General features: G+C 32.2%; 1 protein-coding gene across 1 annotated transcript in view; it reads right to left on the bottom strand.

Moving 5' to 3' along the window:
- LOC106466556 (neuroblastoma-amplified sequence-like) overlaps positions 1 to 27,182 on the bottom strand; it is a 159,397-nt gene that overhangs the window by 61,842 nt on the left and 70,373 nt on the right. Inside the window, exons 20-30 of the mRNA XM_022394589.1 lie at positions 24,624 to 24,686; positions 24,083 to 24,205; positions 23,891 to 23,993; positions 22,697 to 22,941; positions 17,658 to 17,770; positions 16,714 to 16,793; positions 14,346 to 14,441; positions 11,185 to 11,306; positions 9,441 to 9,528; positions 3,509 to 3,586; positions 2,739 to 2,890 (exon numbers count right to left, since the gene is read on the bottom strand). Coding sequence (XP_022250297.1) covers positions 2,739 to 2,890; positions 3,509 to 3,586; positions 9,441 to 9,528; positions 11,185 to 11,306; positions 14,346 to 14,441; positions 16,714 to 16,793; positions 17,658 to 17,770; positions 22,697 to 22,941; positions 23,891 to 23,993; positions 24,083 to 24,205; positions 24,624 to 24,686 — 1,263 coding nt within the window. The remainder of the gene's footprint in view (positions 1 to 2,738; positions 2,891 to 3,508; positions 3,587 to 9,440; positions 9,529 to 11,184; positions 11,307 to 14,345; positions 14,442 to 16,713; positions 16,794 to 17,657; positions 17,771 to 22,696; positions 22,942 to 23,890; positions 23,994 to 24,082; positions 24,206 to 24,623; positions 24,687 to 27,182) is intronic.

Here is a 27,182-nt window from a genome sequence, read left to right as displayed (position 1 = left end):
ATATATATATATATATATATATATATATATGTAACCCAGTGAATAAAATACAATGTTTATTTTAACTACATATATTTTTCTAGTTCAAGTTGATCTTTCATTATTTTCTAAAACTTAAATGAATTAAAAAAAATTGTTTTTAAGCTTTGCTGTTCACTAATGAAAAATAACATTACACCATAAATCAAGACAACATTATCAAAGAATTAAAAAAGGTAGAATAACCTCATATAATTTTTACTTTTTTCTGAGTTCCAGTACAGTTTAGAAAGCATAATATATGATCAAATGTGTGTTTTTAATTATGAGCAAATCACAATTATTACAAATTAAACATTAGTATTGGTGTCCTCAATCTGAATAGCACCGTACTCGTACATGGGTTAAACACCTTTAGACACTATTCTTGAGTCCAGGTAGAGCCACACCTAATTTTGAACTACTATCCAGAAGGATGCCAGCCAGTTAGCAGCATTTTTCACAACAAGGGTTTTGATCCAATGATGGTATTGACTCACTTTTATAACTTAACCTTGGACCTTCAATCAGTAGGTCTGCTTCATAACCACTAAGCTATGCTCAGCTCAAAAAGTAAGCAATGTTAAATAATAAGACAAGTGGTTTACACTGCCAAGTAAGTTATAAACCCATCAGTGTCTTAGTAACTCACCAGATTCTTTGAACTTCAAACTGAATTCAAATCTACCAGCCTCATGTATTTCTACTGAAAATTTATCTCTGAATTTACTTCAGTCAGTCTAACTCAGACTAGTCTGAATGCAAAGTGATTTTCATGTTAAGAATAGAAATAATTTTTTCCATCTTACAGTTTTCATATTTCATTCACATTACCTCTGGGTCCTTGTAAATGAATATAACATTTTTTTCAATAAAATTTTATGTCGTATCTGTTATTTTCTCTACCCTAACGCTAACTGCATATGGGCTCAATCAATTTGATCAAACTTGTAATAACCATATAAAAAAAAGAGATAAATAAATCTAAATTACTCTTTTTTTTATAAAATTATTGCATATTGTGGCAGATAATTACAGTTATTTATCCTAAAATCTTCTGTCCTCTAACCTTTTCACAACTGCTTCCATTTAACTTTATTGTTTTATTGCTCTTTGAATCATGTCTTAACTACTAAACTAGCATATCAAAGCAATAAATCACCTGGCGAGAGTATAATGCAAGGAATAGAAAACAAAATATTGAATTATATTATGCAAAACCAGCTTGCTTGCATTCTTTGATAAGAAATTATTTTTATTCCATTTTCTATCTAACCTAATAAATTTCTAATTTTTACATTTTAGTTTCATCTATAATAAATAAACCTATGTATATACATAAATAACAAGATATTTTGTGCTCATGTGTGGATCTTGTACTTGATCATCACTGTCTCATCAAAACTTAAACTACTTTTTGGTATGGTTCTTCATAGTCTGTACATTTTTTTTTCTAAGCTAAGATAACCAATTTATAAAACATTAACTTGTAAAAAAAAAAAACAATGTCTTAAAACTATTATAAATTATTTGGCTTTTTAATAAGCTACAACCAGGTTATAATAATTCTGTTGGCTGGTCAATGTGATCTCAGTGATAAAAACAATGAAACACTTGGCTAAATATTTAAAACAATAATCATCAGGATGAGCTAGCCTTATAAAGAATTCAGTAAATTAAAATCTTCTCTTTAAATTGGTTATAAATAATCCAATAGAAAACCTGAAAGAGAATTATTGAGATTTTTGGAGAAAAAAAAAGGATGTGATAGAAGGGTGTGGCATATCGGTTTGACTTTCTGGTTTATATCTCAATAAAAGATGATTGGAGATTTTAAGCAATATCTTAACTATAAGTGTATAATTTATTTTAAACTCAGAAGGCTAAATACGGATAGAAAGAATATCTAAAATGAACAACTTGGAGCAATGAAGTGTCACATGACAATTTATTTAAATACTTCCTATTGAAATTAAAAAATTAAAACTTAAAAAATATTAAAACTTGAATTATAAACTATGTTTCACTGCCAAGATTACTGAAATATATTGTAAAGAAGATTGTTTGATTAAATTTTGAATGTAACTGTAAAAGGTCATGACTTGCACACTTTGACCCGAACACACATATAAATGTATCTAATGATAATCATTCTGTCAATATTTAGGGTATATTGTTTCCTGTATTCAACTTTAAACAAAATCCCATGACAACCACTACTAATCATGGGCATTAACTGTGAAAATGACCAAAAATCCAGATAAAGTTTCAATTTCGCAAATGTGAATTTCTGTTCAAAGAAGAAAAAAAAGAAGATACGTGTGTACAAACATTAATGAAGTTTGGCATAAAAAGAGAAAAAAAAAAACTGTTGGTTGTTTAGTGCCAATTTTAACCCATGTGTAAAATATTTTGTGGTTTCATTTTCAGATTTGATGATGACTACATCCAATGAGGCTGCTAATTCACCGGATGTCTGGGGCTGGTGTATGAGAATAGTAGAGTACGTAGATAGGCACACACATATAAGCACTAGTATATCATACATGTACTTAGAAGCACCACAGAATTTCCTGTGTTAATTACACAATACATTTCAGAACACATTTTTGAACTTGAACAAATATTACATTTTTAAGGCTTGTCTAAATATTCTTTAGTTAACTCACTGGTAATTTACCCACAAAAATGCTCAAAATGCATCAAAGAAAAGGTCTTACTTTGCTGTATCTTTCCAAATTTGAGCACCTGTTACAGAGGAAAACACAGCCTTAGTTGTTTCTGTTGTGGATCGTAAAATTTTCAAGGTGGCTTCTTGAGTTTGTTGAAGCGTATTTAATGTAAAACTTGTTTCACTATTTCTATTTTCATCCTAGGAATAAGTAGAATGTTTAATAGCAAGAACCTTAACAGAACTGCTTTTATTATGGGAAAAATGTTTAATCCTCAATATCTAACTACAGAATAGGTATTTTATGTGCAAATTTACATGAGCACTTTTAGAAATGACATATGAGTATATAATTACTTTATGAAGCACATTTATGACAACAACAGAAGCAACAATACAGCATGTCATAAGGTGTACAAGTATTCTTTTGGATTACTGATTATGAGAATTAGGCTCAAGGCTATAATAAATTCATATAGACTGTGAACGAGGATACATTTGTATTTTTATCGCTTACTAAATATGTCAACAACAGTTTCATGATTTTATGCAATTTGCAACACGTATTGTTTAAACACAAGTGGGAAGTAACTTTTCATCAGTACTGTTTGAATAGCAAAGTCTTTATAGTAAAAACCTTTGTGTGACCAGAATAGAATACACCAGTTACTTTCACATAATTTGAGTAAATAATACACTAAAGAAAATTTTTTCAGAGTTTGTAATGCTAACTTAGCACAAGCCACAGATAGTCATCAAATTTTCCTAGCTCTGTTTAAAACAGTTCCTTAGCAAAAGTCTTTTAACATAAATACAAACCTTAATGTAAAGGTTTCCAGTACTCTTAGCTTCAGGCTTGTCTTGATTAAGCTGGGATTTCACTTGTGAGTATATCATCTATAAGGTGTTAAAAAAACACTGTATTCTATATAAATCTTTAATATACAAACTAATTCTATGCTAGGTTTTGTTTTTTCACATCTAATTTTTAGAAACCGAATTCTCATTAAATATTCCATCAAAACCTGATAAAAGTTAAGCAACATTAGATGTTTAATAAACATGGAAAAAAGATTAAATATGAAAATCCTAAAAAATTATGTTTTTTTTTATTACATTACTTAAAAATGTTTGTAATCAAATTTGTACATAATGTCTTATACTAGCTGGTGTTTATGAATTACACCAATTAAGAAAGAATGGCAAATTCAAATGACATCTCACCACCAAATCAGAAAATTATTAACACTATGGAATAAAATTCTGACTTTTCTACTGTGTACAAAAGAAGGGCATGAAAAACACTACAAACTAAGCCTGACTTTGTTAATGCATACACTGAAACCTCATTAGTCCAGACATCAACAATCCAGATAATTTTTCATAAAGACAAATCTTCACAATAAGAAATGTAATCAATAACAAAACCTGAAAAGCTATTTCTTATAACAAACATATTTCAGTAATCTATACATGACTCCATGACAGTCAAGCAAGAGTTGATCAGAGAAGGAAATGAAGTGATAAATACTGACCACAAAACACCTGTACACACAGTTGGTACCAGTTTATATATATTTTTCTGAGGGTGACCTCCACTATATTGAAGTACATGTATTAAAACTATAATACATATTGAACTTATCAAAGTGATTCATGCTACAATCAAGTCACAGTACAACAGAAGTTAACATTTTCCAAAATTGAAAATGTATTTCCAATAATACTTACCCAAAGGTTCACACTTATAGCTATTACACAACTGCCAGGGTTTCTTCTTTTGCCCATCAAAGCATTGGTCTGATTTTTTCTCACTTGCTTCAGTCTTTTATAATACCCCACTTAATTGCCTTGGCAATATTTATCTCATGACACTCTCCATCTACATCAATGCAACCTCTATTCTGGTATTGTATATAAGCACCTCATTCAGATAATGTTATCACTTTTTCGAGACTGACTCAATCCCAGTCTCTAACACTGGCTCTTAGTGGGAAAGAAGAATGGGAGAGTATGAGGGGACGTAAGTATTATTTGCAATTTAGGACATGTTAATTTCCTAAACATACTTACCATCCACTGACACTTATAGCTAGAATCCCACATTGAGATGGTGGAGGGGCTGGTGAGGGCATTATCCACACAGAAAGAATCCACATAGATCATGTGTGTGTCAATAGAAGTTTGGAACCCTAGAGGGGGAACCACACTACCTTTCAGAACAGGTATGCTCTTCACCCGGAACTTAATTCATGTATTGTGGGTGGAATTTTACATGAGTTATCTTCACTCTAGGCCATGTTCCAACCAGATAGCTGAGATTTCATTATTTAGGGTTGGAATTAAGGGGTCCTGGTCCCTATATCCCACATTTGTGGCTAGGGCAATAGGACCGCAAACATAATATATATACATATATATATGTATATACACACACACACACGTATGAGTGGATCTCAACCTGTAGCCACACTCATCCTTACTCTCATTGTGTAAGCAAAGTATATTCCACTTGCTCTCGGAATTATAGGAAGGATGTGGAACAAACGTGCTCAACCAATGACCCAGGATGGTACCACTTCACATTCAGAATCTGAAGGAGACAATGGACCCTCTTCCATGAACAATGTACTGAACCAGCATTGATCAAAAAGAAGGGCCATACATGCCCCAACCAGATAGCCGAGTGACAAATCTGAACTGGTAATATGAGTAGGCTGCCATGTAGACTGGTGCCACTCCCACCAACAGGTGGGAAAAAACATCCAGGGACCCAGGTAGGAGGGACTCCAACTTCGCCAACATTCTCCAATAGTGGAGGAATTCACTCTAACACTCTGAAGGAAAATCCTCTGTTCACCACCCCACTGACTAGAAACCAGGTGTGGTAAGGACTTCCTAGCTCCACCATAGAATCTGAGGGGTAAAGCGCATTGGAGAGTCCCGAAGAACAGTGCTCTGGAAACAGTGCAATAGGTGAACCAAGTTTCCTAAATGTTTTAAAGAAACCTGACCCTGATTTACTCAATCCAATGATTGGCAGAGATGGGCAGGATCCCCTTATCCTTTATTCATGATAGTCCATGGGCAGCAGTCCAGCATAGATCAGTAATGCCACCCGGTCAGTTTCTACATGGTCTTATGGAACACCTCATTTCTACAGAGCCTGTTGCAACCTAGATAAAGTATATTGACTTAGTGGTAGCTAGTGGAAAATTGGTTTGATAAAAGCACACCTGCTTGGCAACACTTTCCACAGAGTGAGATCCTGTGAAAATGAGGTAAGGGACCCTGAAAGGTAGTAGTGAAAATAATCTAGCATAATCTCTATATAATCTAGCAGAAATGGTTAAGATAGCTACAGGGAGTAGGTGAAAATCCTCAGGTGAAGAGGCTGCCAAATCATGCTAATAATGAGAGATAAAAGTATTGTGGAGGTCCACAATGACTTCCAGCAGGCAATTCAAATGGGGTGATAAGGACGTAAAAATGTGACAAATCTGATTAGAACGTGACTTGCAGAAGATTCCTCACCTTCAAAAGAGAGTCCAGTATAAAAATTCATTGTCTAGCATCTCTAAAGGCATTAGTGCAGACAATAAAACCTTCAAGGCCCTCACTGAACATGACTGAGATCTGATCGGACATAGAAGTGAGAAATAGTGATCAGATGAATCAATAATAAGGTCACAAATAGGTGTTTAAAAAGAACATGTAATGTAACCTTAAAATACCTGTTAGATAACTGGAATAGTCATTTGGGACCAAGGACACAAAGCAACTTGGGGAATCCGGAGAGAACTGGGGACACAAAGAATGTGTAGTCACGAAAATCGAACGGTAGTCAATAAGGCTGCCTCAAACAGGGAGATGCAAAATCTCTGCCAAAAAAGCAGGTCAATAAACGAGTTATGGTTACACTTAGGATCGAAATGGGTTCAACCTCATCTCAATACACCACTGCCGATATTCGTGTCCATATTGGTACTAAGCAAAAACTGAGACAGATACATGACAAACCTAGAAATTAAACCCTGATGCCATGTGAAAGACTGCAGAACTTCTATGCCTGCAGCTTGAGCTTTTGGATAGCCAGGTGTACCATTTAAGGCCATGGCTGCCTCCACAGAGTTATCGTAAGAAGAAGTGGCAGAGGTGGACACTCTAGAAGATAACACAGAAGCAGAAACCAGGGTGTAGCAGTCAATCTGGTGCTATCAACAGGACCCGGCAATTGTTTGGAACAAATCATATTTATTACTCTGGGTAACATAAGATATAGTGAGAAAGTAGGTCCAAAACTTGAAAACAAGGAGCCATGGACCAAGGGAACCAAGACACCACCACAGAATGGTCAGAGGGAAGCCTGACAATTTTCCCCTTTATAAACCCAGACCTTGAGGCATTGCCTGTTGAAGAGCAAGAAGGACTAAAACATTGTGTACGGAAGCCTCTTCGTTCGTGCATAGACTCTGGAATTCCCGACCATTCATATATGCACTCCATCCCTGAAACAAAGTATTCATGAAGAGATGGAACTCTGGATGTGGTGGCAGTGGAGGAACCCATATCATAGTAGTGCTCTGACTTAAAAACCCCTAGAAATGGAAGGATGATCTCGAGTAAAGAAACTGGGGAATCCAGTGATTCAATGTTTATAATTTCTTGGTCATATAAAGACCATTAAAAGGATCTCCTGTGCTCTCATCCCAAAGACATGAGAATGATGCCCTCATTCCCAGAAGAGAAAGAATCATCCATGCATCGAGAAGGAGAAGTGAGTAAGAGTCGGGCAACCTATTCAATAGTGTTGAGCCAGATGGAAAACAGTTGAGCCCAACTGAAAGATGAGATGAAAAATAAAAAATACTCAGACTGATGACACATTGAATTGAAGCAAGAAAAGAAGTCTCAGCCCTGAAAATGAAGCCTGCCTGGGTTGTTTCTCAAAGTAGAATCAGGATGTGATGGTCTAACAATTGACGAGATGGTCTCTGCAGTAACCAGTCATCCATGTAATGCTGTGTGCACAGTGAGATGGAATGGAGGTGATGAGAATAAAAACGTATACGATACAGCAGAACCCATATGAAGCTGATGCGAGTCTGAAGGTAAAACCCCGGAACTGCAGTACCTAACTCTTGTGCACAACAAATGCTGATATTGGTGGGACTCCACCACTATGGCAATATGCAGATAGGAGGCAACTACAATAAACTTGGACATCTACAATCCCAGTAAAAAATGTCAACTCAGATTGAGGAATGTGTAACTTATGAACCTTGGAAAATCTAGGCACTGATATAGACAAGAAAGATCAATAACTCAACACCAATCTCCTGTCTTTTTAGGCCCACAACCCACAGAAATAAAACCTCTGAAAAACTAACACAACTCTCTCACTACCCCCAGAACAACCAAACTCTGATAGCCCTAGAACTAAGTTCCAACTCCCAATGATTTGGGGGAGAAACAGAAACCCTACACTTCAGGTGGATAATAGTGGTGAAAATGTGAATTGAATTACTAATCCTCAAGAACCTGCAGTGCTCCTGGATCCATGGTTAAGGTTACCCCACGTCCAGAAAGTCTTGGAGCCGAGCCCCCACAGACCCTGAAGGTATACAATAATCACTGATGCTGCTGGCATCAATCTGGCTAAGCAGCAGAACTCTTGGGTATAAACAGAATCTATTCTGGGTACCAATGTACTATTAGATTTTTTTTTTTTTAAATAGGTAGGGTATGAATAGCATCACAGAATAAAAAAGATCACAGCTGTGTAAATCAAAAGAGTATGTAAAACACTTTAGGACACAAGCTTAACTAACATATTTAGGAATAGAAACAACACCATGGGATAAGTCTCACCTGAAAACTTTATTAACCAAAATTGTACATAGTTATTCAAAACACTTTATAGCTTGTTACTACTGAAAAAATAATGTTTGGTATTGGCTAATTGTTAGATGAACAGTGTTTAGTATTGACTAATGGATAGACAAACAATGTTTGGTATTGGCTAATAGTTAGATGAACAATGTTTGGTATTGGCTAATTGTTAGATGAACAGTGTTTAGTATTGACTAATGGATAGACAAACAATGTTTGGTATTGGCTAATAGTTAGATGAACAATGTTTGGTATTGGCTAATAGTTAGATGAACAATGTTTGGTATTGGCTAATGGTTAGATGAATAATCTTTCTTATAAAATAGTAACAATGTTTGGTATTGGCTAATGGTTAGATAAACAATGTTTGGTATTGGCTAATAATATAAAACTAGATAATAACTAGATAATATAAAAACACCGACTGAAAACAAAACAAAGACACAAGCACAAAAGTGAGTTGTCTACATTCAATGAGCTCATTACTATAAGAAAAAAGCAGAAGCAAAACAGTCTGAAAATCTGAAAACAATTCAGAAAACCTGACAAAAATACTAAAAAACTTGTTCAGAGAATCACGTTACAAATAAAAAAATAAAATTATATTTTATTTTCCAATTGTTTACTTTTTGTTACCTAAAATAGCAAATGAAACAACTACAGTGTGGGATTTAAGATGAACATTAATTATTATTGAGAGTGTAAAACAGGCATTATAATTTTTATTAGAATAACAACATTTTTGTATACTTAATAGATGTTCAGAGTAATTTTTGTAAAAATACCTTGGTAAACAAACACATTATTGTAATTAACAGGTTATAAGAAGACTAATAAATATTAAAATTAAAACCCTTACCTCAAGCTGAACTTCAGCTTTATTTCTCAACAGATCTTCAAGTAGATCTGAAGCACAGTAACTTATTGCAAAAGTCAGCAGTGCTAGTCTAAAAGAAAACTGGGGTTAACTATAAATAATACAAAAGTTTTAAACAGAACCCTTCTACTTTTCAATAACATTAGTATCATATAGGGAAGTTTATGCTTTTCCTAACAACTAGATATAAACAATGAACAAATCATAAAACTGCCAGTTCCAAAAAAGATTTATTTTTCATTCTTCAACAAAATTTTACTTGTGCAGTGGAGCAAACCAACCAAATATTGCTTCCAAAGTAAAATCAGATAAAGGTTAGCAAAGACAGCTTTCTTTTGCCTTTAGCTCTAGTCTATAAAAATAGAATTAATCATATTTTGTAACAGTAACTTTTATTTGCTAATACAGTAGTATGTGTACCCACAAACAACAATTTTAGCACCTAAATGTTTTACATATTAAGCTCAAGTTGAATTTTGACCATTTGATTGTGCAGGTGGTAAAGTATCACAAACTTCCACCCATATCTTAAATTCAATGGCTGTCATCATGTGAAAGGTGGCCAAAAAACACCCTAATTAACAAAGTGAAAGCTATGGCTAAAGAAAATGTTTGATCCAAAATGGATTTTATTCAAGCTGGCATATCTCTTGGCACTATTAACAAGACAATGAATACAAACTGGCAGTTGAAGAAGGCTCACAAGCTTCCATCATTCCTGTCAGGACCATCAATGCAGCTGCAATGCAAAGATCTTCTTCAAGCATTTTGTAGAGTGGTAAGTCTGTTGAAAGTCTGCTAAAATGTGTAGTCTAAGACCAACCTTGTCTTCCTTTCCAGGAGCTTGTTCCATTAGAAACTGCATTGTGAGTGTGAAGCAGCAGTGTGTAATCATGGCCATAAGAATGCATACGCTTGATAGTGAAGGAAGTACTTTTATTGTTGTTCTCTATAGAATTTTGTGCAAGTATGCTTGAGGGCTATGATCATCACTCTTAAAATGCACCCATGGCCCCAAAGTATGGAGCATAAACTTTTTTTTTTTTGTGGTAATGGAACCATGAAACCTCAGATCTACAGTCCAGTAGGCCATGGTAAGCCCTGGTTTGTTGTTAAGCACAAAGTTAACAATGAGTTATTTGTGCTGTGCCCACCAAGAATACAGAAACCTGACTCAAATTTGGGTGGAAGAAGTAGTTGCAATGGGACTTCAAACATAATTTCTATAAAGTGCAATTTAAACCTCAGACTATACATTGATTAGATGTTACACAATGATGACATACTTATTATGCATTACTAATAAATTGTTTTTTTTTTCTTATTTGATTGCAAAAGTGAACACAATTTGTTTTATAAATGTGGAAAAAAGATCAGTTGATAATATTCATTACAATTAATTTAAGCCTGGAATCCAACAGAAACTATCCTGAACATATAATACAAACTTCTATATCTTCTGTGTAAAAATGTCTGATATTACCATGTAAAAATAATCTGAAGTTTAGTATGAAGAAAAAACCTACTGAGTTAGGTGAAGACTCAAAACACAAGTCTAAGGATCAGATGTTAATTAAACACTATGAGCAGTTGTACATTATTTAAAAAAACAACAATTGAAATTAGTATTTTTATTACATCATGATCATTTTAACAATGAAAAAAATATTGTATATAGTGCTACCTTCTTGTACGACATTTCAATCTTACAAAAACCCAACCCTACCTTGCTGACAAATTTTTGAACTCTTGACATTGTCCTAGGAGTTGACAGACTTTCCAACCTTCACTATGGCAACCATCTAACAGTCTGCGACATGCACCATAACATGCTTCATAGTCTGCAGCCTAGTAATAAAAACAAATTATATCTAAAATCAAATATATATTAACCCTTTCGAGACAGGTCACAGGTGAAAGGCCATGTCATCTCGTTTATTGACTTGCATTGAAAACCAATCTACACTATTTAAAGATCAGAATCAATCTCTTGTCAAAGTACTATATCTGCATTCTCAATAAAAATCATGTTGAAGTTGACCAGTCTGAAAACATGCACCAGAATGTGGAAATATTTCTGTTTCATATGACAGTTCATAATCTACAGAAAGTAACACCTGGATTTAGTATATGTCCTCAATAATATTTAACCTGTTTCAGAATTATGTCATACAGACATGGTATTTTATTTCAGGTAATGTGACCCCAACTGGTATTTTACCCACTTAATATTTGACAAACACAATAATCAGCCCCATTTACTATAGAATGCAAATGAGAATTTATCTCAATTACTGCTAGCACTTCTAATTTTCCATTCCATTTACTGTGAGACATATATGATATTTCACCTTCATTAATATCGAACACAAAAGATAATTCATCTCCGTTAGTGCAAAACATAAAAAGTATTTTATCTTGTTTCGATACTATGGTACACTTATAGTATTCTATTCCAGATCTTGTGAGATGCTACTGGTAATTTATCTGTACATATGTAACTCACACATGAAAATTGCATCTTGGTTACCGAGGATATAATTAATATTCCAATACAACTCACACACTGTGCACAAACTCCATTGAAGCCACTACTGGACACAGATAGTATACATTCCATTTATTGTGGAACACAACATATTTCATTCTAGCCACTGAACAGATCCATGGTATTTACAACAGAGTTACTGTTTGGCACTCTGGTAGTCCTCTTTTATTAATCCTTATATCACCAACTTTTTATGTATTACCTACTACTTTTGGGGCCCTTATATATTGTGTCATATTGAGTAATTTTATGTTTTTACCAGCACTCAGTGTAAAATAACATCAGGTGAAATAATGAATTTTCTATGAAAAGTATATAATTAGTGAGACTAACTACCATAATAATAGTATTTTTGTTCATTTTTTTTTAGATTGATATATTATTATAATTTCATGGAGTTTGGTGTATAAACAATTTTAAAAAATGTGTTTAAAAAGTCGATAGGGTCTACATCAGCAAGTCTACAGTTAACCCTTCCAACACGCGTCTTCTTATGATCACGGGCCAAAGACCATGTCATCACATTTGTAGACTCACATTAAAAATGTTATTGAACTACTATTTTATACAATTTATATACTTTTATACTATTTTATTCAATAAGTTTGGTATCAAATTGTAGATTATAATTCAAATTTTAGTATTATATATTAGTTAATTTCTAAATTTAAAAGTAAATATTAAAAAAAAACTAAATATCGATTTTTATGTATCACGTGGTATGTTGAATGCAGCATTGGTTCAAATTAGATGTTTGTGATGTCCAAATACAAAAGTCTATAGTTTCTTGTGAATTAGATACTCAAATTACCAATACTGACAAGCTAGAATACAAGAACCTCCTATCTTTTTTATTTTCTGAGATATTAATATATTTTTATTGATTCCATTAAGTTGTCCCTGCCCACCTTTTGCATTTTTGAAAATACTTGCTTACATACACCTACTTTGCATACGTATAACCAACTGAAAATTCAGAATGTCTCCCTAGTGGTTTTCTCAGTCTCTGCAAAGTATTTATGTGGGAAACGTTTTTTTTTCATGCTAGGTTCCAAGTGATAAGGTAAGACATTAGTGAGCTCAAAAAATCATATATTTTTAGACCCAAATACACCTTAGTTACTAAGCTTGATAAAATATTGTGGAATTCTATGGTGTTGATACAGAAATTTATTATTTTTTTTTATTTTAAGCATAATTTATATCTATTTCCTCATTTTTATGGTGGTTACGAGGTCGGTCAAATTAACCAAACCCATACAGAGATACACAAGTGAAAATAACATATAAAATACAAAGTATTTTCAAACAAATTTTTTGGATAATTATCTGAAGGATATAAAGATTTCACGTGTGAAATTTGAAAATTTTCTGATGCATTAATCTTAAAATCAAAATTACTTTCCATTTTGGAGAGTCAACATTCAAGAAGAAAAAAAAATATAAAAGAAAACATTACTATTAAATTTGTAAAACTTAATTAAAAAAATCTGATATTTTGCATATGAAAGTCCTGTAATGTTTACTGATAATCTGCAAAATTTCATGAAGATATGCTCACTGCATTAAAAGTTATAGCATGAAAGCTATAACAAGAACATAATGGTTATAAGGTCAGTCTATGGGAGTGAGCCCGTAGTGAACTATTCAATATGGGATGAACACTGCATTGTGTCATACATCCCCTAGATTTACATAATATTCCATACAGTTTCTATCTAGATCCAGATCAGTATCAAGAAATGACATAAGGAGCCACTAATTCTTTGAGTGCCAAGAAACATTGTTCACAAATGTTTAATCTCAACCATGAAAACACCAAGCAGTATTTACAATAGAGATAATGAATATTTAGTTTAGGATAATAATTGCTTATATTTATGTTCTAAACTAAGCATGTCTACAGGTAGTGAGTAATACGTTACTGTAGTCTTAGAGTGTGAGTGTGTGTTAAGTAGTGAGACAGCTTATGGAAGATCTTTCTTTTTCTTGGGGATTTTGAACAAAAAGATGTGGTATCAAACAGTGATAAGATGTCACTTAATTACAAGTTACCTACATGATAACCAGCAAAATTAAAATGATTTACTTTTGTCAAACTCCTTAGCAGAATAAATCTGTTATTTTAAGTTTCTATCACACTATACACTCAATATTTTCCTTTCAAATGTTCCACTTGGATGTTATAGATAATTATTGTAGCATAATACTCAGATTAACTCAACAGATGCAAGTTTAAGCAAAACTTTCTGTGCATGTACAGTATGGTATTTCTGCTATGCTAAAATATTAATTTATGTTGAACTATTCTGACAACGGGTAAATAACACCAAGCTTACTTGAAAAGCAGATTCAGCTACAAGAGACAAGGTCTTTCCTTCACACTCTTTTTTGTTATTTCCACATACTCGTAGTAGGTGTGCCAACTTTAATACCTAGATGAAATGAATAAGTAATTCATTTATTTAAAAAACGAAAATACAAACACCTATGCACCAGCTTTAACACCTAGAGAAAACAACATATCACATTAAATACTTTGAAAAACAAATACTAAATATTACATCTATTACAGAACCTAAAATGCAAATGTCAACTAAACCATTGCCAAAAGCAAATGTTAAAAAATCTATTTACTGCATAAGCTAAAATGTAAAGGTTGATGTGGTAGCTTTAATACTCAAAGAAAAAATAAAAAACCACTAAGATTAGAATAAGCTAAAATTTAAGCACAGCATGTACACTGTACTAAGTATATGGAGTTAACCTGTTTAATTTAAGCCTCAGTTTGTGTATGAACAAAGTTTCTCTTATATCTATAAATTACTCTTGACTTCAAACTCAATTATATGAACTGAACTTAAAACTTTTCTTTAAGTTCAATTGAATACTGCTAAAAAATGTATTAAACTATAAAAGCTGTTTTTTGGGGTTAATCATACTACAAAGAATAATAAATTTCATAATAATTTTAAGTTCTCAAAATAAATAAAAAAAAAGGTTGTATCCAAAAATATAATTCTGGAAATGCTTTCAAAAGATGTAGAAGATAGATAAGAGTCAAGTACAAAGCAAAAGTTGCAACAACAGTTATAGCTTGGCTATTCCATAAACCACAATTCACTCCATTACTTCACATCATAGTAGCTGCTGGCATTATAGGTCTTTTCTTTCACACACAGGCTGATACCTCTCTCATGTTTATACACCACATGTAGACTAAGAGATTACAGATGCTTTTGTGAATTTGAGTTACTAATACTGATCTCAAAAAGTGGTTTCCTAAAAGACACTGATTTCCAATATTTTCTTTTTATGCAGATTCGAACTTTTTAGTTGTTTTTCTAATCAATGTTACTAATATTTATTCTCTATAGTTTTATATATATTTATTCTTTTGACACATAGTATTTTGTTCAAACGAGGTTTTATTAAATGTTTAAATTAATGGATTTGAGATAGAGCTACAGAATATGAAGAACCTATTAAAACTGTTTTACAAACAAGACAAAGTAAAATAATAGCTAGCATATGCAGCATACAAATATTTTATAAATTAAAGACAGAATGATAGTTTAGCATGTTTAATGTTTCAACAAAGCAAAACACTATTTCATAATTGGCAAATGGGGCTTAAAGTGGTGAGAACCCCCAACCTATGGAATAACAAAACATCACCTGTATTTTTGTGTTTGGGCATATGTCACCTTTACAAACAAGACAAAGTAAAATAATAGCTAGCATATGCAGCATACAAATATTTTATAAATTAAAGACAGAATGATAGTTTAGCATGTTTAATGTTTCAACAAAGCAAAACACTATTTCATAATTGGCAAATGGGGCTTAAAGTGGTGAGAACCCCAACCTATGGTATAACAAAACATCACCTGTATTTTTGTGTTTGGGCATATGTCACCTTTATGAAATGGTCAGTTGTGGTCAACTTAAATAGGCTTACCACATAGCAATTAGGTCATTTTTATGGTAACCATACAGTAAATATCAGAATGATTAGGTTCAACAAAATGGCCAATTACTCTTTTTTGTATTCAAGGTAAAATTACAAAGAAGGTGTAAAACTAAGCTAAATAATTTGCCCATACTATAATATGGACCTTTGGGAATGACTTTCATGTTAAAGATCATTAATTATACAATTAATTATAAAATAGTTTACAAGCTTTAGTAAAAGCTTGTCTTACCTTTATTATACATGCTGCACAACTCAAAACAAGCCAAAGCACACATTGTAAATATCAGTTTGATACTTAATATTTCACACTAAAATAAATTATATTGCACCTTGTTCCAATTTTGACAAATTGTGTACTGTAAGCACAGAATGACATAGAAATTTCCTGGAAATTCTGTATCTGCCTTAAGGAGTAATTAAAATGCTACCTTTTGACACTAAGTTTGTGTTTTTATCTTTATAATTGTTAAAGATGCGATTAGTTTTTGATAAATGATAATGCTAACTAATTGTGTACTGTTACCAAGGAAAAAAAAAAGAGATAATTAACAAATGACAAACCTATTTGATATGACCACAACTGCGAAGTTCCTAAACGTGACATATATAGGTTCTGTCTCATTATACTTATGGTTGGGGTTCATCCTCAAGACACACCCCTGGCTGCTAGTCTATATATTTATATATATATATCAAACATACTTATACATGCTTGTATCCAAAAAACATACCTTCTGTGGTTGCTTATAAGCTCCAGGTTTAGATAAAAGAGCTTTCTTCACCAGTTCTAGTCTATTTTGACACTGTCGAACTACATTAGAAAAAACAAGTAGTTTGGAAATTGATAATGCATTTGTAATGACAAAATAAGAGAGATTATTTACCAAATTATTTAAATAGCTACATGCATGGTTCCTGTTCTGAAATGTTCTCCTTCATTACACTATACACACCTTTTGTGTAACCTATGCAGTCTTTCAGCTTACAACAAATAATGTTACCATATACAATGTGTAATAAAAATACCAGAAGTAACTGTTTTCTATTTTGAAATTTAAATATTTAACTTCAATTAATCATGTATAATTTGTTTTAAGATTTGACTCTCTGTTCTGTACAATCCAAAATGAACGTTCATAATAGTACACAAACCACACAACTCAGCAGAATTACTCATATAATATAGCTTTTAACATCTTTCATCTAAAGTGTGGTTTATGCATGCTTTTCAATGTTGATGTTGTTTATTAAAAGCAAAGGAAGAACTTGCTATGCAGATGTTAATTACACTGCACATCATATATTTAACATAAATTATAATGACAAGACACAAATTTAAAATTATTAAAAAATTGTTTGAAATATGTTGACTGATTCTATGATCAAACCTTAATCCTGAAACAGTAAACCTAGTTGTTTGATGAAATAATCCTAATTTTCTAACAGTGATGATTGTAACAGTGAAAAATTGTTCAAAGATAATGAAATGGATGTATTAATTACCTTCTATATGGCAAAGCTTATTGATTAATTAACCCTGAAATTGTGAAGCTGCCAGGTTCAGTTACACTAACGGTCTAGCTAATGTGTCCATCATTGGTACAATGAAACAAAACACAGTGATGAAAAATATTGAAAAATGTATCTTTTTCCATAATAATGAAACACATCTCACCTTGTAATGGTAAAATATTAACAGAAAACTCATCCAAAAGTGACAATGAACTGATAAGGTCCAGTTCATCTTCTATACTTGGAGGAACATCCTGAAGAAGCTGGAGGCTGGCCCTATATGATTGAGTTATTTAAAAATCAAGTCAAGCAGCCATAGCTATCAGTTAACTTTATTTTCAATTTACTTTTAATATTGAAACACCATAAATACATTTGTTTTCAGTTAATGTAGTAAACAATAATAATAAAATAAGTGACAAATGAGAGATAACAGTTTATATGCAGATGACACCAATAAACAGATTCTAGGTTCAATGAGTACATTACATTTATTTTTTGTCACTAAAGGTAAACTTGAAAGTATAATCATGAAGTAGAGGCCTAATGCATTCTTTGATCTGCTGCACCCTCTGCTATGGACTGTAATTTCAACTTATTCTAAGTCCATCAGTACAGTTTGAGTCAGCAAACCACAGAAATACAGTTAGGCCTCTTATAAAGTTGATGTATATGCAACACTTATGAAGTTTTGAGTCCTTTTTAACTTACCACATGGTAATTGAAGTTACACTTTTACTGGAATATGCTTTTGCTACTGCACTGACAGTTTGAAAAACTTGAAATAACCATTTATTTTGTAGCAGTTTGTGTACTAACTTAACATTAAATTTTAACATTGGTGGATCTGTCTTTATATTGGTGGTAATATTTATGTAAACCTGACTTGATTTTTTTTAGCCCTATGACTACCAGCACACTCTTTAAATTCCTTTCTGCATATATCACAAAGTGTTACTAAGTTACATTCAAAATTTAATTAAAGCACTTTACGATCAATGTAGTTTAATCAACTTGACATTATCAGATATGTTATAGTTGAAAGTTTTATATTATCCAAGTTATTATTCCTTTATTTCAAAAGAAACCTCTGAAACAAACTAAACTGTATGTCGATGATAATAGCTAGAGTTAGTGATATAGTAGAGAAATTGGAAAATAAAATATAAACATTTACCTTACAAAACTCTTGATATTCATTTAGAAAGTTCTAAAGATAACGCACATGAAATGTGAAAATTGTTATATAATAAGTAGTATTTTTATACTTAAAATAAATTCGCCTTGCAGGTGAACTATTCAGAGTGAAAATAATTACATTAAATAATGAATTTTTTATTACAAATTGTAGAAAAAATCAAAATTAAATATTTTTCTAAAACTACATACATTTAGAAAGGTTCTTCTCAAATTTTAAACAATTTCATCGACTACTTTCATTTTTGGAAATAAATATAACGATAATGACGTTAGATCATATGGATTGTAGGACATGGTAGTCAAAGGGTTAAATCCTTTTTAGTACCTTGTTTCATCCATTCACTGCAGCTGGTACACACATGGATTCTTTTAAAATTCCAGCACAAGGTGTTGGATCATAAATTTTTGTGCTAATGTTGTCCACCAGTATTCTGCTATATATTGCCATACAGTAAACCGATTATTTCTGCCTTTTATGCATCAGTTTCCCTGTATGATAATATCTTGCTGTCACAGCAAGTGCCACCAAAGCTGGGAAAATTCAGAGTATTTTATGGATTTGCTAAATAGCACAAACTTTGATGAGATCATACAGTTAATAGAAAAAAACAACAACATTTAGAAGCCATAGATGTACCAGTCACAGTAAATGGATTAACCCTATCTCCCATGGTACCCTTTACTGTGCATGACACAAGGTTTTAGTGTCTTACATTCAAAATTTTATTAAACTACTTTTTGATTATGTTATACAAATTAGAATAGCATAAAATCTTAGCTAATAATACATATTTTAATATTATACAAATTTTAAGTTTTTAATTCTACAAGGCAATATTTTAAAGAATCCTGAATATCCACTAGTGTGACCCACGTGACACATTTTGTCTTACCATGTCATCATCCCTATTTTATTCACCCCCCTCAAAAATGTATGAAATTAAAAGTAAATCTATAAAATCGTTATTGCTCAAACAAACCATAATTTTTATAGCCTTCAGTTTTGTTTGGTTAATGAGCTATCGAATAGAAAATCAGACCCCTCTTGCCACATCCTCTCTTTCACAATTCATTGATAGTTCTCTCTTACATTTCATTATATATTACCAATAACCAATAGAAAGTCAAGGTTTTCATCTATCAAATGACTTATTGTATACTGTTGTATTCTGAACAGAATACCGTCAATTTCACTCACAGTACATGATTCATTCCGGTGAGAAAGATAACAACTAGCTTGGATGAATTTGTAACGGCTCTTGTTGATAGTTAGAAAGCCAGCAAAATTTTTAGAGGTAAGTGAAGTTGTCTACTTTTTGCATGTTATTAATCAATATTCTTTGGTGCATTATTTAACTAAATATATAAGTGCATTACTATCTATAGCATAAAATATTAGGATTAACTCTCTTTGAAACCGGACAGTAAGAAAAAGAGAGAATTGGGTAAGTACTTTATTTCTTGTTTTTCATATTTATTCTTTATTTATTAATATAAAGGTAACTAAAATCTAAAAATACGGATCATTTTAAGTTATTTAAGACTAGATTACATAAAATATGTAATACTAATAATATAATTAAAATGGTTCACGAGGCATGCATGCAAGCAGCTCATGGGTAATGTAATTCGATAGCGTAACGCGAGCTGTGCATTGTCCGAGTGTTTTAGAACTTATAATGGCATGGACTGTAGTTAGACACAGTTCAAAGGGCAATGAAACAATAAAATTTAATTATAAATAGATGTATACTGTTAAGAACTTAGAGCTACTTGGAATAAATGAATGTAGTTTCATGTTACAATTTGAAGTCATTTTAGGAAGACAAAAGATAAACTATAAAGGTTTTAGGGATTACACAAAGGAAATTTGAGATTTTTGAGATGAGAAAAACTATTTTTAGTTTTAACATGAAAATTACTTTTCACACGGACTATTCAAAATAAATACTCAATATATTAATGGACATATCTTTATTATATTTTATTAAAAATACTTCTCAAAAAACGTGATTTCTTGTATGTGAAAGACTTATAATAATATGAGCTGAAAGACTACTAAATTTTGTGAAGATATACATTCTATATTTAAAGTTAGAAGTATTAAATGTATAGACTTTAATTGAGTACAAAGAAGTCACGTAGTCAGTCCAATTGACCAAGCCCGTGTTGACAGAATTAAATGATGTACTTGTGAGAAAAATCTGTTAGCACTTGTTGTGGTATTGTTCAGATTTTAGTACTGAATTATAAAATGTTGCAAGTTGTTCATTATAGCAATTGACTAAAATTTGTTCTTTAATCAAGTTCTATGTTATAAATATGATTTTTTTTATTTCTCAATACCTGTAATGTAGCTTATCTCAATTCTTTGGACCTAATAGAGATAGCTGAATATGTTAATGACATTTTGAATTTTTTGTTCTTACGCTTTGCTGGTGTAGAGGATTCTCATGCTATTCTATTCTACATTAGATGCAACAACTGCAATATTTTCCCTAGAGTCTAATTGTTTGTTTTTATGTATATAGCTGCATATTTCATGTTTGGTAAGTTTTGTTTTGAAGGAGCAGTCTACATTTAAACATTTCTGGATAGGAGGGGTATTACTGCTGTCCACTGATTTTTTTATTCCATTCTCACAGTGGAAGTACTTAACCAAATTACTTAAATAAGGATTTGAGTCATTGGAATATTCTGCCATCACCTACTGAAACTGGTAAACCTAATAAGGCTTACCTGATGCTTGTGAAAGAAGAAAATTTCTGTAGCTTTGAAACAGAAACAATTTAACAGCATTTAAATAAACTATAAAAAAATTTTCAGATTTTTGTTTTGTTCCTATGGCTTTTACACTTTCCATTAGATTTCTTTGTTCAGTCCTATAGGAGTTTTAGCTAGTCAGTATCATGAGGTAACATAAAATACTATAGAAACTTTATCTACTTTGCATCGACATAAACAGTGTATAATCTACTCTATCCAATAATGTTTAAATGTTGACTTTAGCTTCATTAGTATATTCATATATGACATCATAAATGCTTAGGAACAAAGTGCTGTAGTATAAAACCACTAACAAAAATGAAAACCACATGAGAAACAAAACATGAATGATTGTGTTATCAAAGGATGATAGTCTTTTAGCAAATATAAACCTACTTTTTAAATTATAGAAAAATTCTGAAAGTGTTATTTACAGGTGAGACAGAACACACCTGTGCAGAAATTTTGAGCTTTCTATTTATTTTTCATAGCAAATGAAACTAAACAAATGTTACGAAATGACAAAATGTCAATTTGAAAATATTTTAGAGTTAAAAATTGTTGACATAGAGTTATAATTATTATTTTTATTTAAGAAATTGATATACAGGTGTGCACTCAACATTTGAAACATACTCCCTGGTTGTGATAGGGTTAAAGTGAAGTATGGTTTTGGTAGAATTATTCTGAACTCTGAGTGAATGTTCTAGTAATGAAAAATAGAATCTGTTAAGAAATACATAATATTTATTTAAAATTTTTATTTAAAAATTTGTTAAAAAAATAAGTGAGCAACATCACATTAGATTGATGAAAATCAGGAACCACTAAAAGCATACAATATTACTCAATGAATGTGTTCAATAGTAAGTTCTATAAATGCTGAAGATTCTAGTTGAATATTTTTGAAAAAACCAATTTCAGATTTGCATCTTAATTTTTTTTTAATCATCAAGCACAAAGCTACACAATGAGTTATCTGTGCTGTGCCAATCACACGTATCGAAACCTGGTTTTTAGCATTATAAACTCACTGAGTTACCACTGAGGCATTAGGGATTTGCATCTTAATCAGAGAAATAATATTATATCCATTAGGTTTTAGTACAGATTTATAAGTGGAATGGACAAAAACAATCATCAAAGACTTCAAGCAAAAGAAAGGGCTAGATTTACTATTCTTTCAGTTGTTCAATAAATCATGTTTCATTATGTCTTATGCTAGGAAAAACCTACTTGGCAAGAGCCATGCAAGGGTCCGAGAGGGTAGCAGAGGAGTTAAAATATTCTTGAGCAGCTACCAATACAAGTTTTACAGCTTTGTGGTATGGAACCTTGTTGGAATAGAATGGACCACCTGTCTGAGAAGAGAGAATCAAAGGGGATTTCCCCCTAACAACGCTGTGGCTACACTCCAACATCTGTCCAGCTAGGGATATGCTCTCTTTACTGCCTGAACACAACAAGGACTCTGTGAAAATCTAATAGAGAATTCAAAACTTTAGTCACAAACTCAAAAGAATAAAGATTTTATATGAATATATGAAGAATAAATAATTAGTAATAATATTGAGTATTAATATTGCATGCTCTTGATCTCTTATGGAGAATTCATACACAATTTAAGAAAGATAAAAATGGATATGCACATACAACATTGATACTATGTTGCAAAAAAGTCCTAAACTGTTACAACAGCTTTAATACTTTATGTTTTATCCTAGAATGTTAAAAGTGTTAGAAGTATATATAGGTTAGCAGAGAATGAAACAATACCTCTAATATTTCATGACTTGCCCTTGAATGTTAAGAAACATTAACACTTGATAATTTTCCTTTCATAAAAAGATATAATAACTTCAATGCTTTAAGTTTTTTCTAAAATATGAAAATGAATAGTTAATATTTAATGTCTTTTGCTAAAATGTTTCAATAGCTTTGAAGTATGTAACAGTACTTTACTTATTTGTACTCATTAAAAATATTATGAAACTATAATATTACTCATCAGAATATTAGATGTATATGTTAAAACAGATTCTAATCTTAAAATAAGCATTTATTCAAAGGCTACATTTATCTTATAGAAATCTTCAAAATGTTACTATGTTCTGGTTGTCAGAATGCTATTCTTATCATTTCTACTTATTAGATGTAACAATATTCATAGCACTTATCAGAATGTTATTATGTTCTTAATAGCTGTTGGAATTTTACAAAGCTTATACTAATTTCATCATATTATCATAAATTAAAGGAAGTTACACTAATTTCCAAAGTGTTACATCTATCCCACTGCCTTCCAGAGAACTAGAAATGTTACTTTACAGTAATTTATAAAAAAATTTAAAATATTCATATAATTTATCAAAATCTTACAATGCACAAACTGTATTTACCATAATTCTTCAGAAAGTTATAATAACTTACTTCATAACAATCCTCAGCAGTAATACAGGTGAAAATATGCTGCTGTATGTCTAACATCTCCAATAACAAAGCTCTCCACTGGGATTCAGTTAGTGCTGGAACCCTTGTACAGTAATAAAAACACATGTTCATAATAATCTCAAGCAGATCTACAAAATCTAGAGAACTTCTTACTTCTAGTAGACTTCTCACCTGTGACTAGCCTTCCTTGTTAACTGTACGAGCATCTGTTTCACAATTTCGGGATTGTCTTGGTATGTGCAGATATATCCTAATGTCGTGGGATTTCCATTCTTTTCCAAAATCTCTGCAACACTAATATGGCAGTAAAATTAAAATCACAATACAATCACAGTCAAAAAGCTATTCATAACACATTACAGCACAATTCTCCTTTTACACTTTTTTGTGTACTGTAATAAATGATAAACGGTATTCTTTAAAACCACTAATTCTAAACTATATTAAACAAACAATTCACCAAATAACCAAACAAATGCTCTGATGTTCAACATTAAATAAAGTCAGTCTATAAACCATTAAGTCAAGTCTTTATAAGAATGAAAAATGTTATTACCTCATATGAACTAATACAAAAAAACTACTAAAAACTGTACAGCAGATCAATGTTTTTTTTGTTATCTTAATTTTCAGTTTTCTTTATAACTCACTCTCTGTATACTCTAGCAAATTTACATACATAAGAATTAAAAATCAAGTTTTATACTTCTACCTTAAATGCTTCTCCAGCTGGTCCACCTTATCATGCAGCTTATCAAGCTTCTTGCTTTGGCCACTGAAAAATATTAATGTGACTTAAAAACAAAATAATAGAATTTCTAACTTGGAGATATTTACTTGTCACAATAATATTGAGAAAAAAGCAAAAAACTAAACAAACAACAGCTTGAGTTCAAGGTTTTTAGCAATTACTTTTTGATAAGTTTTCCAGTGTACTCTGAGACCTGAAAAGTTTAAAACAACCAGTAACATATTATTCATTTCAGAAAAAAAGTGCATATAAAATTTGAATTAATTCATATTTTTTTTGGTCTTTTCACTTTTCACAAAAGTACATTTATTACTAGCAGTTATGATGAGTTGAAAAAACTGTACGTTACACTGTATTCTCATTTCTTAAATAAAAGAAACAGTTTAGTCCAGTGGCATAAGTATGCCCTCACAGCCCCCTCAATTGCAGGAGGTGTGTGTACTAAACCAAAAGTGGGTCTGAACCAGTCAGAATTGTATATGGTGGGAATTTAGATTCAGGGAATAAAATATAACCAGGAGCAGTCAGAAACTTCAGTTTCTCTTCATTCCACTGCATGATTTAGTATTAAATGATGCCTAACTTTAAGAATTTAAGATTCCCATGAGAAATAAAAATTTTGAAATTACTTTAGATAGTGAGATAGGGAGTGTCGCAAGTTTTCTGGAGAAGCTGTGAGGAGACTTAGAATGAATGCAAAGGAAGGAGAATTTCTTGGTGAATTTGTTGTTGTATCTTGAAGAACAGTCTGCTGGAACACAGAGATGAGCATGTGCATTTGTTGATACACATGGCTTGTGTAGACACATAGTAGTGACATCAGTCAGCATGAGCTGTTCTGGAGCTGTCACAGAGGAGAGACGAGCAGGGAGATGCATACCAAGCACGTCCGTTTCTGTTTGAAATGCTGGACATATATTGTAGTATTGATTTATATAAGACTAGTCATCTACAGTATCAAATTTTAATTTTTGTTTTAAACATACTATGGCGAAGTCCTTTTCAGGGCAGGGATCAATGAATCCTAATCAGAATTGTAACTACAATTATAGAGAGATAAATGTAGGGGGTCCAATTACTATTTATGCAGGGGATCCATCTTTTGTAGTTATGGCACTGGTTTAGTTGCAGTAAAACATACAAGTATAGGTTGTCTTAATTCATTTACAAATAAATACTGCTTTCTATATTTGTTTACATAATAAAGTTTTTACTTGTAATACTATAATGTGTGACCAAAAGTTATAATTTTCCTATACTGAAAATGCATTTTGATAGGTACTTCCCTCCACTCACAAGATTAGCTATTCTCGTTCATTGCTGCCCCCTATATGCAAACTTTTTATTTATGCATGCCACACGCCTTCTGCTCCCCCCTATTGAGCCAGGTATACTCTTTGCTCATGTGTAATATATCAGGGCAGAAAATGAGAGAGAATATGGTAGGAAAATGATGCTAACCAGAGAAAGATATTGTAACTCAATTCCACAATGAGAAAAGTGAGTAAACAAGGATGCGCCCCTGGACGTAGAGTGGCTAGGATGCAGCAGGCCATAATCGGTACATCAATTATATCCAAAACATCCTCATGGGGTACCAATATCCATGCAAAAATAGGATGAGGATCATACTGTCTTTACCTTAAACCCAAGAACTGGGGAATTGAGAACCACCACAATTCCTGGGTATGACACAAGGATTTTCTTTGAGCCATCAATCCGGGAACTTGACATCTGGTATCGAAAGGATGTCTATCTTATGCAATCAACTCCTCCAACCATGAAACAGGCCAGGACCCTCCAAATGGCAATAACAGTCCCTTAAGAATAGAGAACGAAAGATAGCCAAGGATAGAACTAGAACAATCCTACATTCCACTGCTGTGATGCACGATCTGGAACGGGCATGTTTATGAAGCAAAAACATTGCAAAGTTATTCAAGCAATCTTGTGGAACACTTCATCTCACTGGTGAGCATTGCAAAGCCATGGAAGAGAGTGCAATTCAAAGTGGGTGTACAGTGGATTTCAGTTGAAAGATACCTGGTCAGGCACTGCTTGTCACGAAGTGGGATCCAAATAGTGAATAATGAAGCAAGAGCCCCTGAAAGGAAAGAAATAATGAACAGAAACTTACCCAGTTAAAGTCGCACTGAAGTATGAAAAATGGTCACAGGTGGTAGACAAAAACCTAACAAAAAAAGAAACTGCAATATGGTGTAGATAAGGGGAGACAAAGACATTAGGTGTAGTCCTCATGCCCGAATGTAGGAGTTCCTCCAATTGCTGACGAAGATGAGATGTCAAGAAAAAGGTAAGGATGTTGAATCTGATGAGAAGACACATGGAACAAAGTCCGTAAAGAAGACGATAAAGGGGAGTAAGCCAATGGGACCAAAAGCCAAACACAATTAGCGAGGGTGGAAGAAGAAAGATCTCAACTTGAGGAAAATCACAGACCATACATAGGAGTAGATCCTGATCGGGACGAGAATAAAGATGGGACATGAAAGGAAGGGA

The sequence above is a fragment of the Limulus polyphemus genome, unplaced genomic scaffold (genome assembly GCF_000517525.1).
Source record: "Limulus polyphemus unplaced genomic scaffold, Limulus_polyphemus-2.1.2 Scaffold2300, whole genome shotgun sequence".
In the NCBI taxonomy this organism is placed as follows: domain Eukaryota; kingdom Metazoa; phylum Arthropoda; class Merostomata; order Xiphosura; family Limulidae; genus Limulus; species Limulus polyphemus.
The sequence above is the reverse complement of the archived record's forward strand: the minus strand, read 5'-3'. Positions and strand labels throughout refer to the sequence as shown.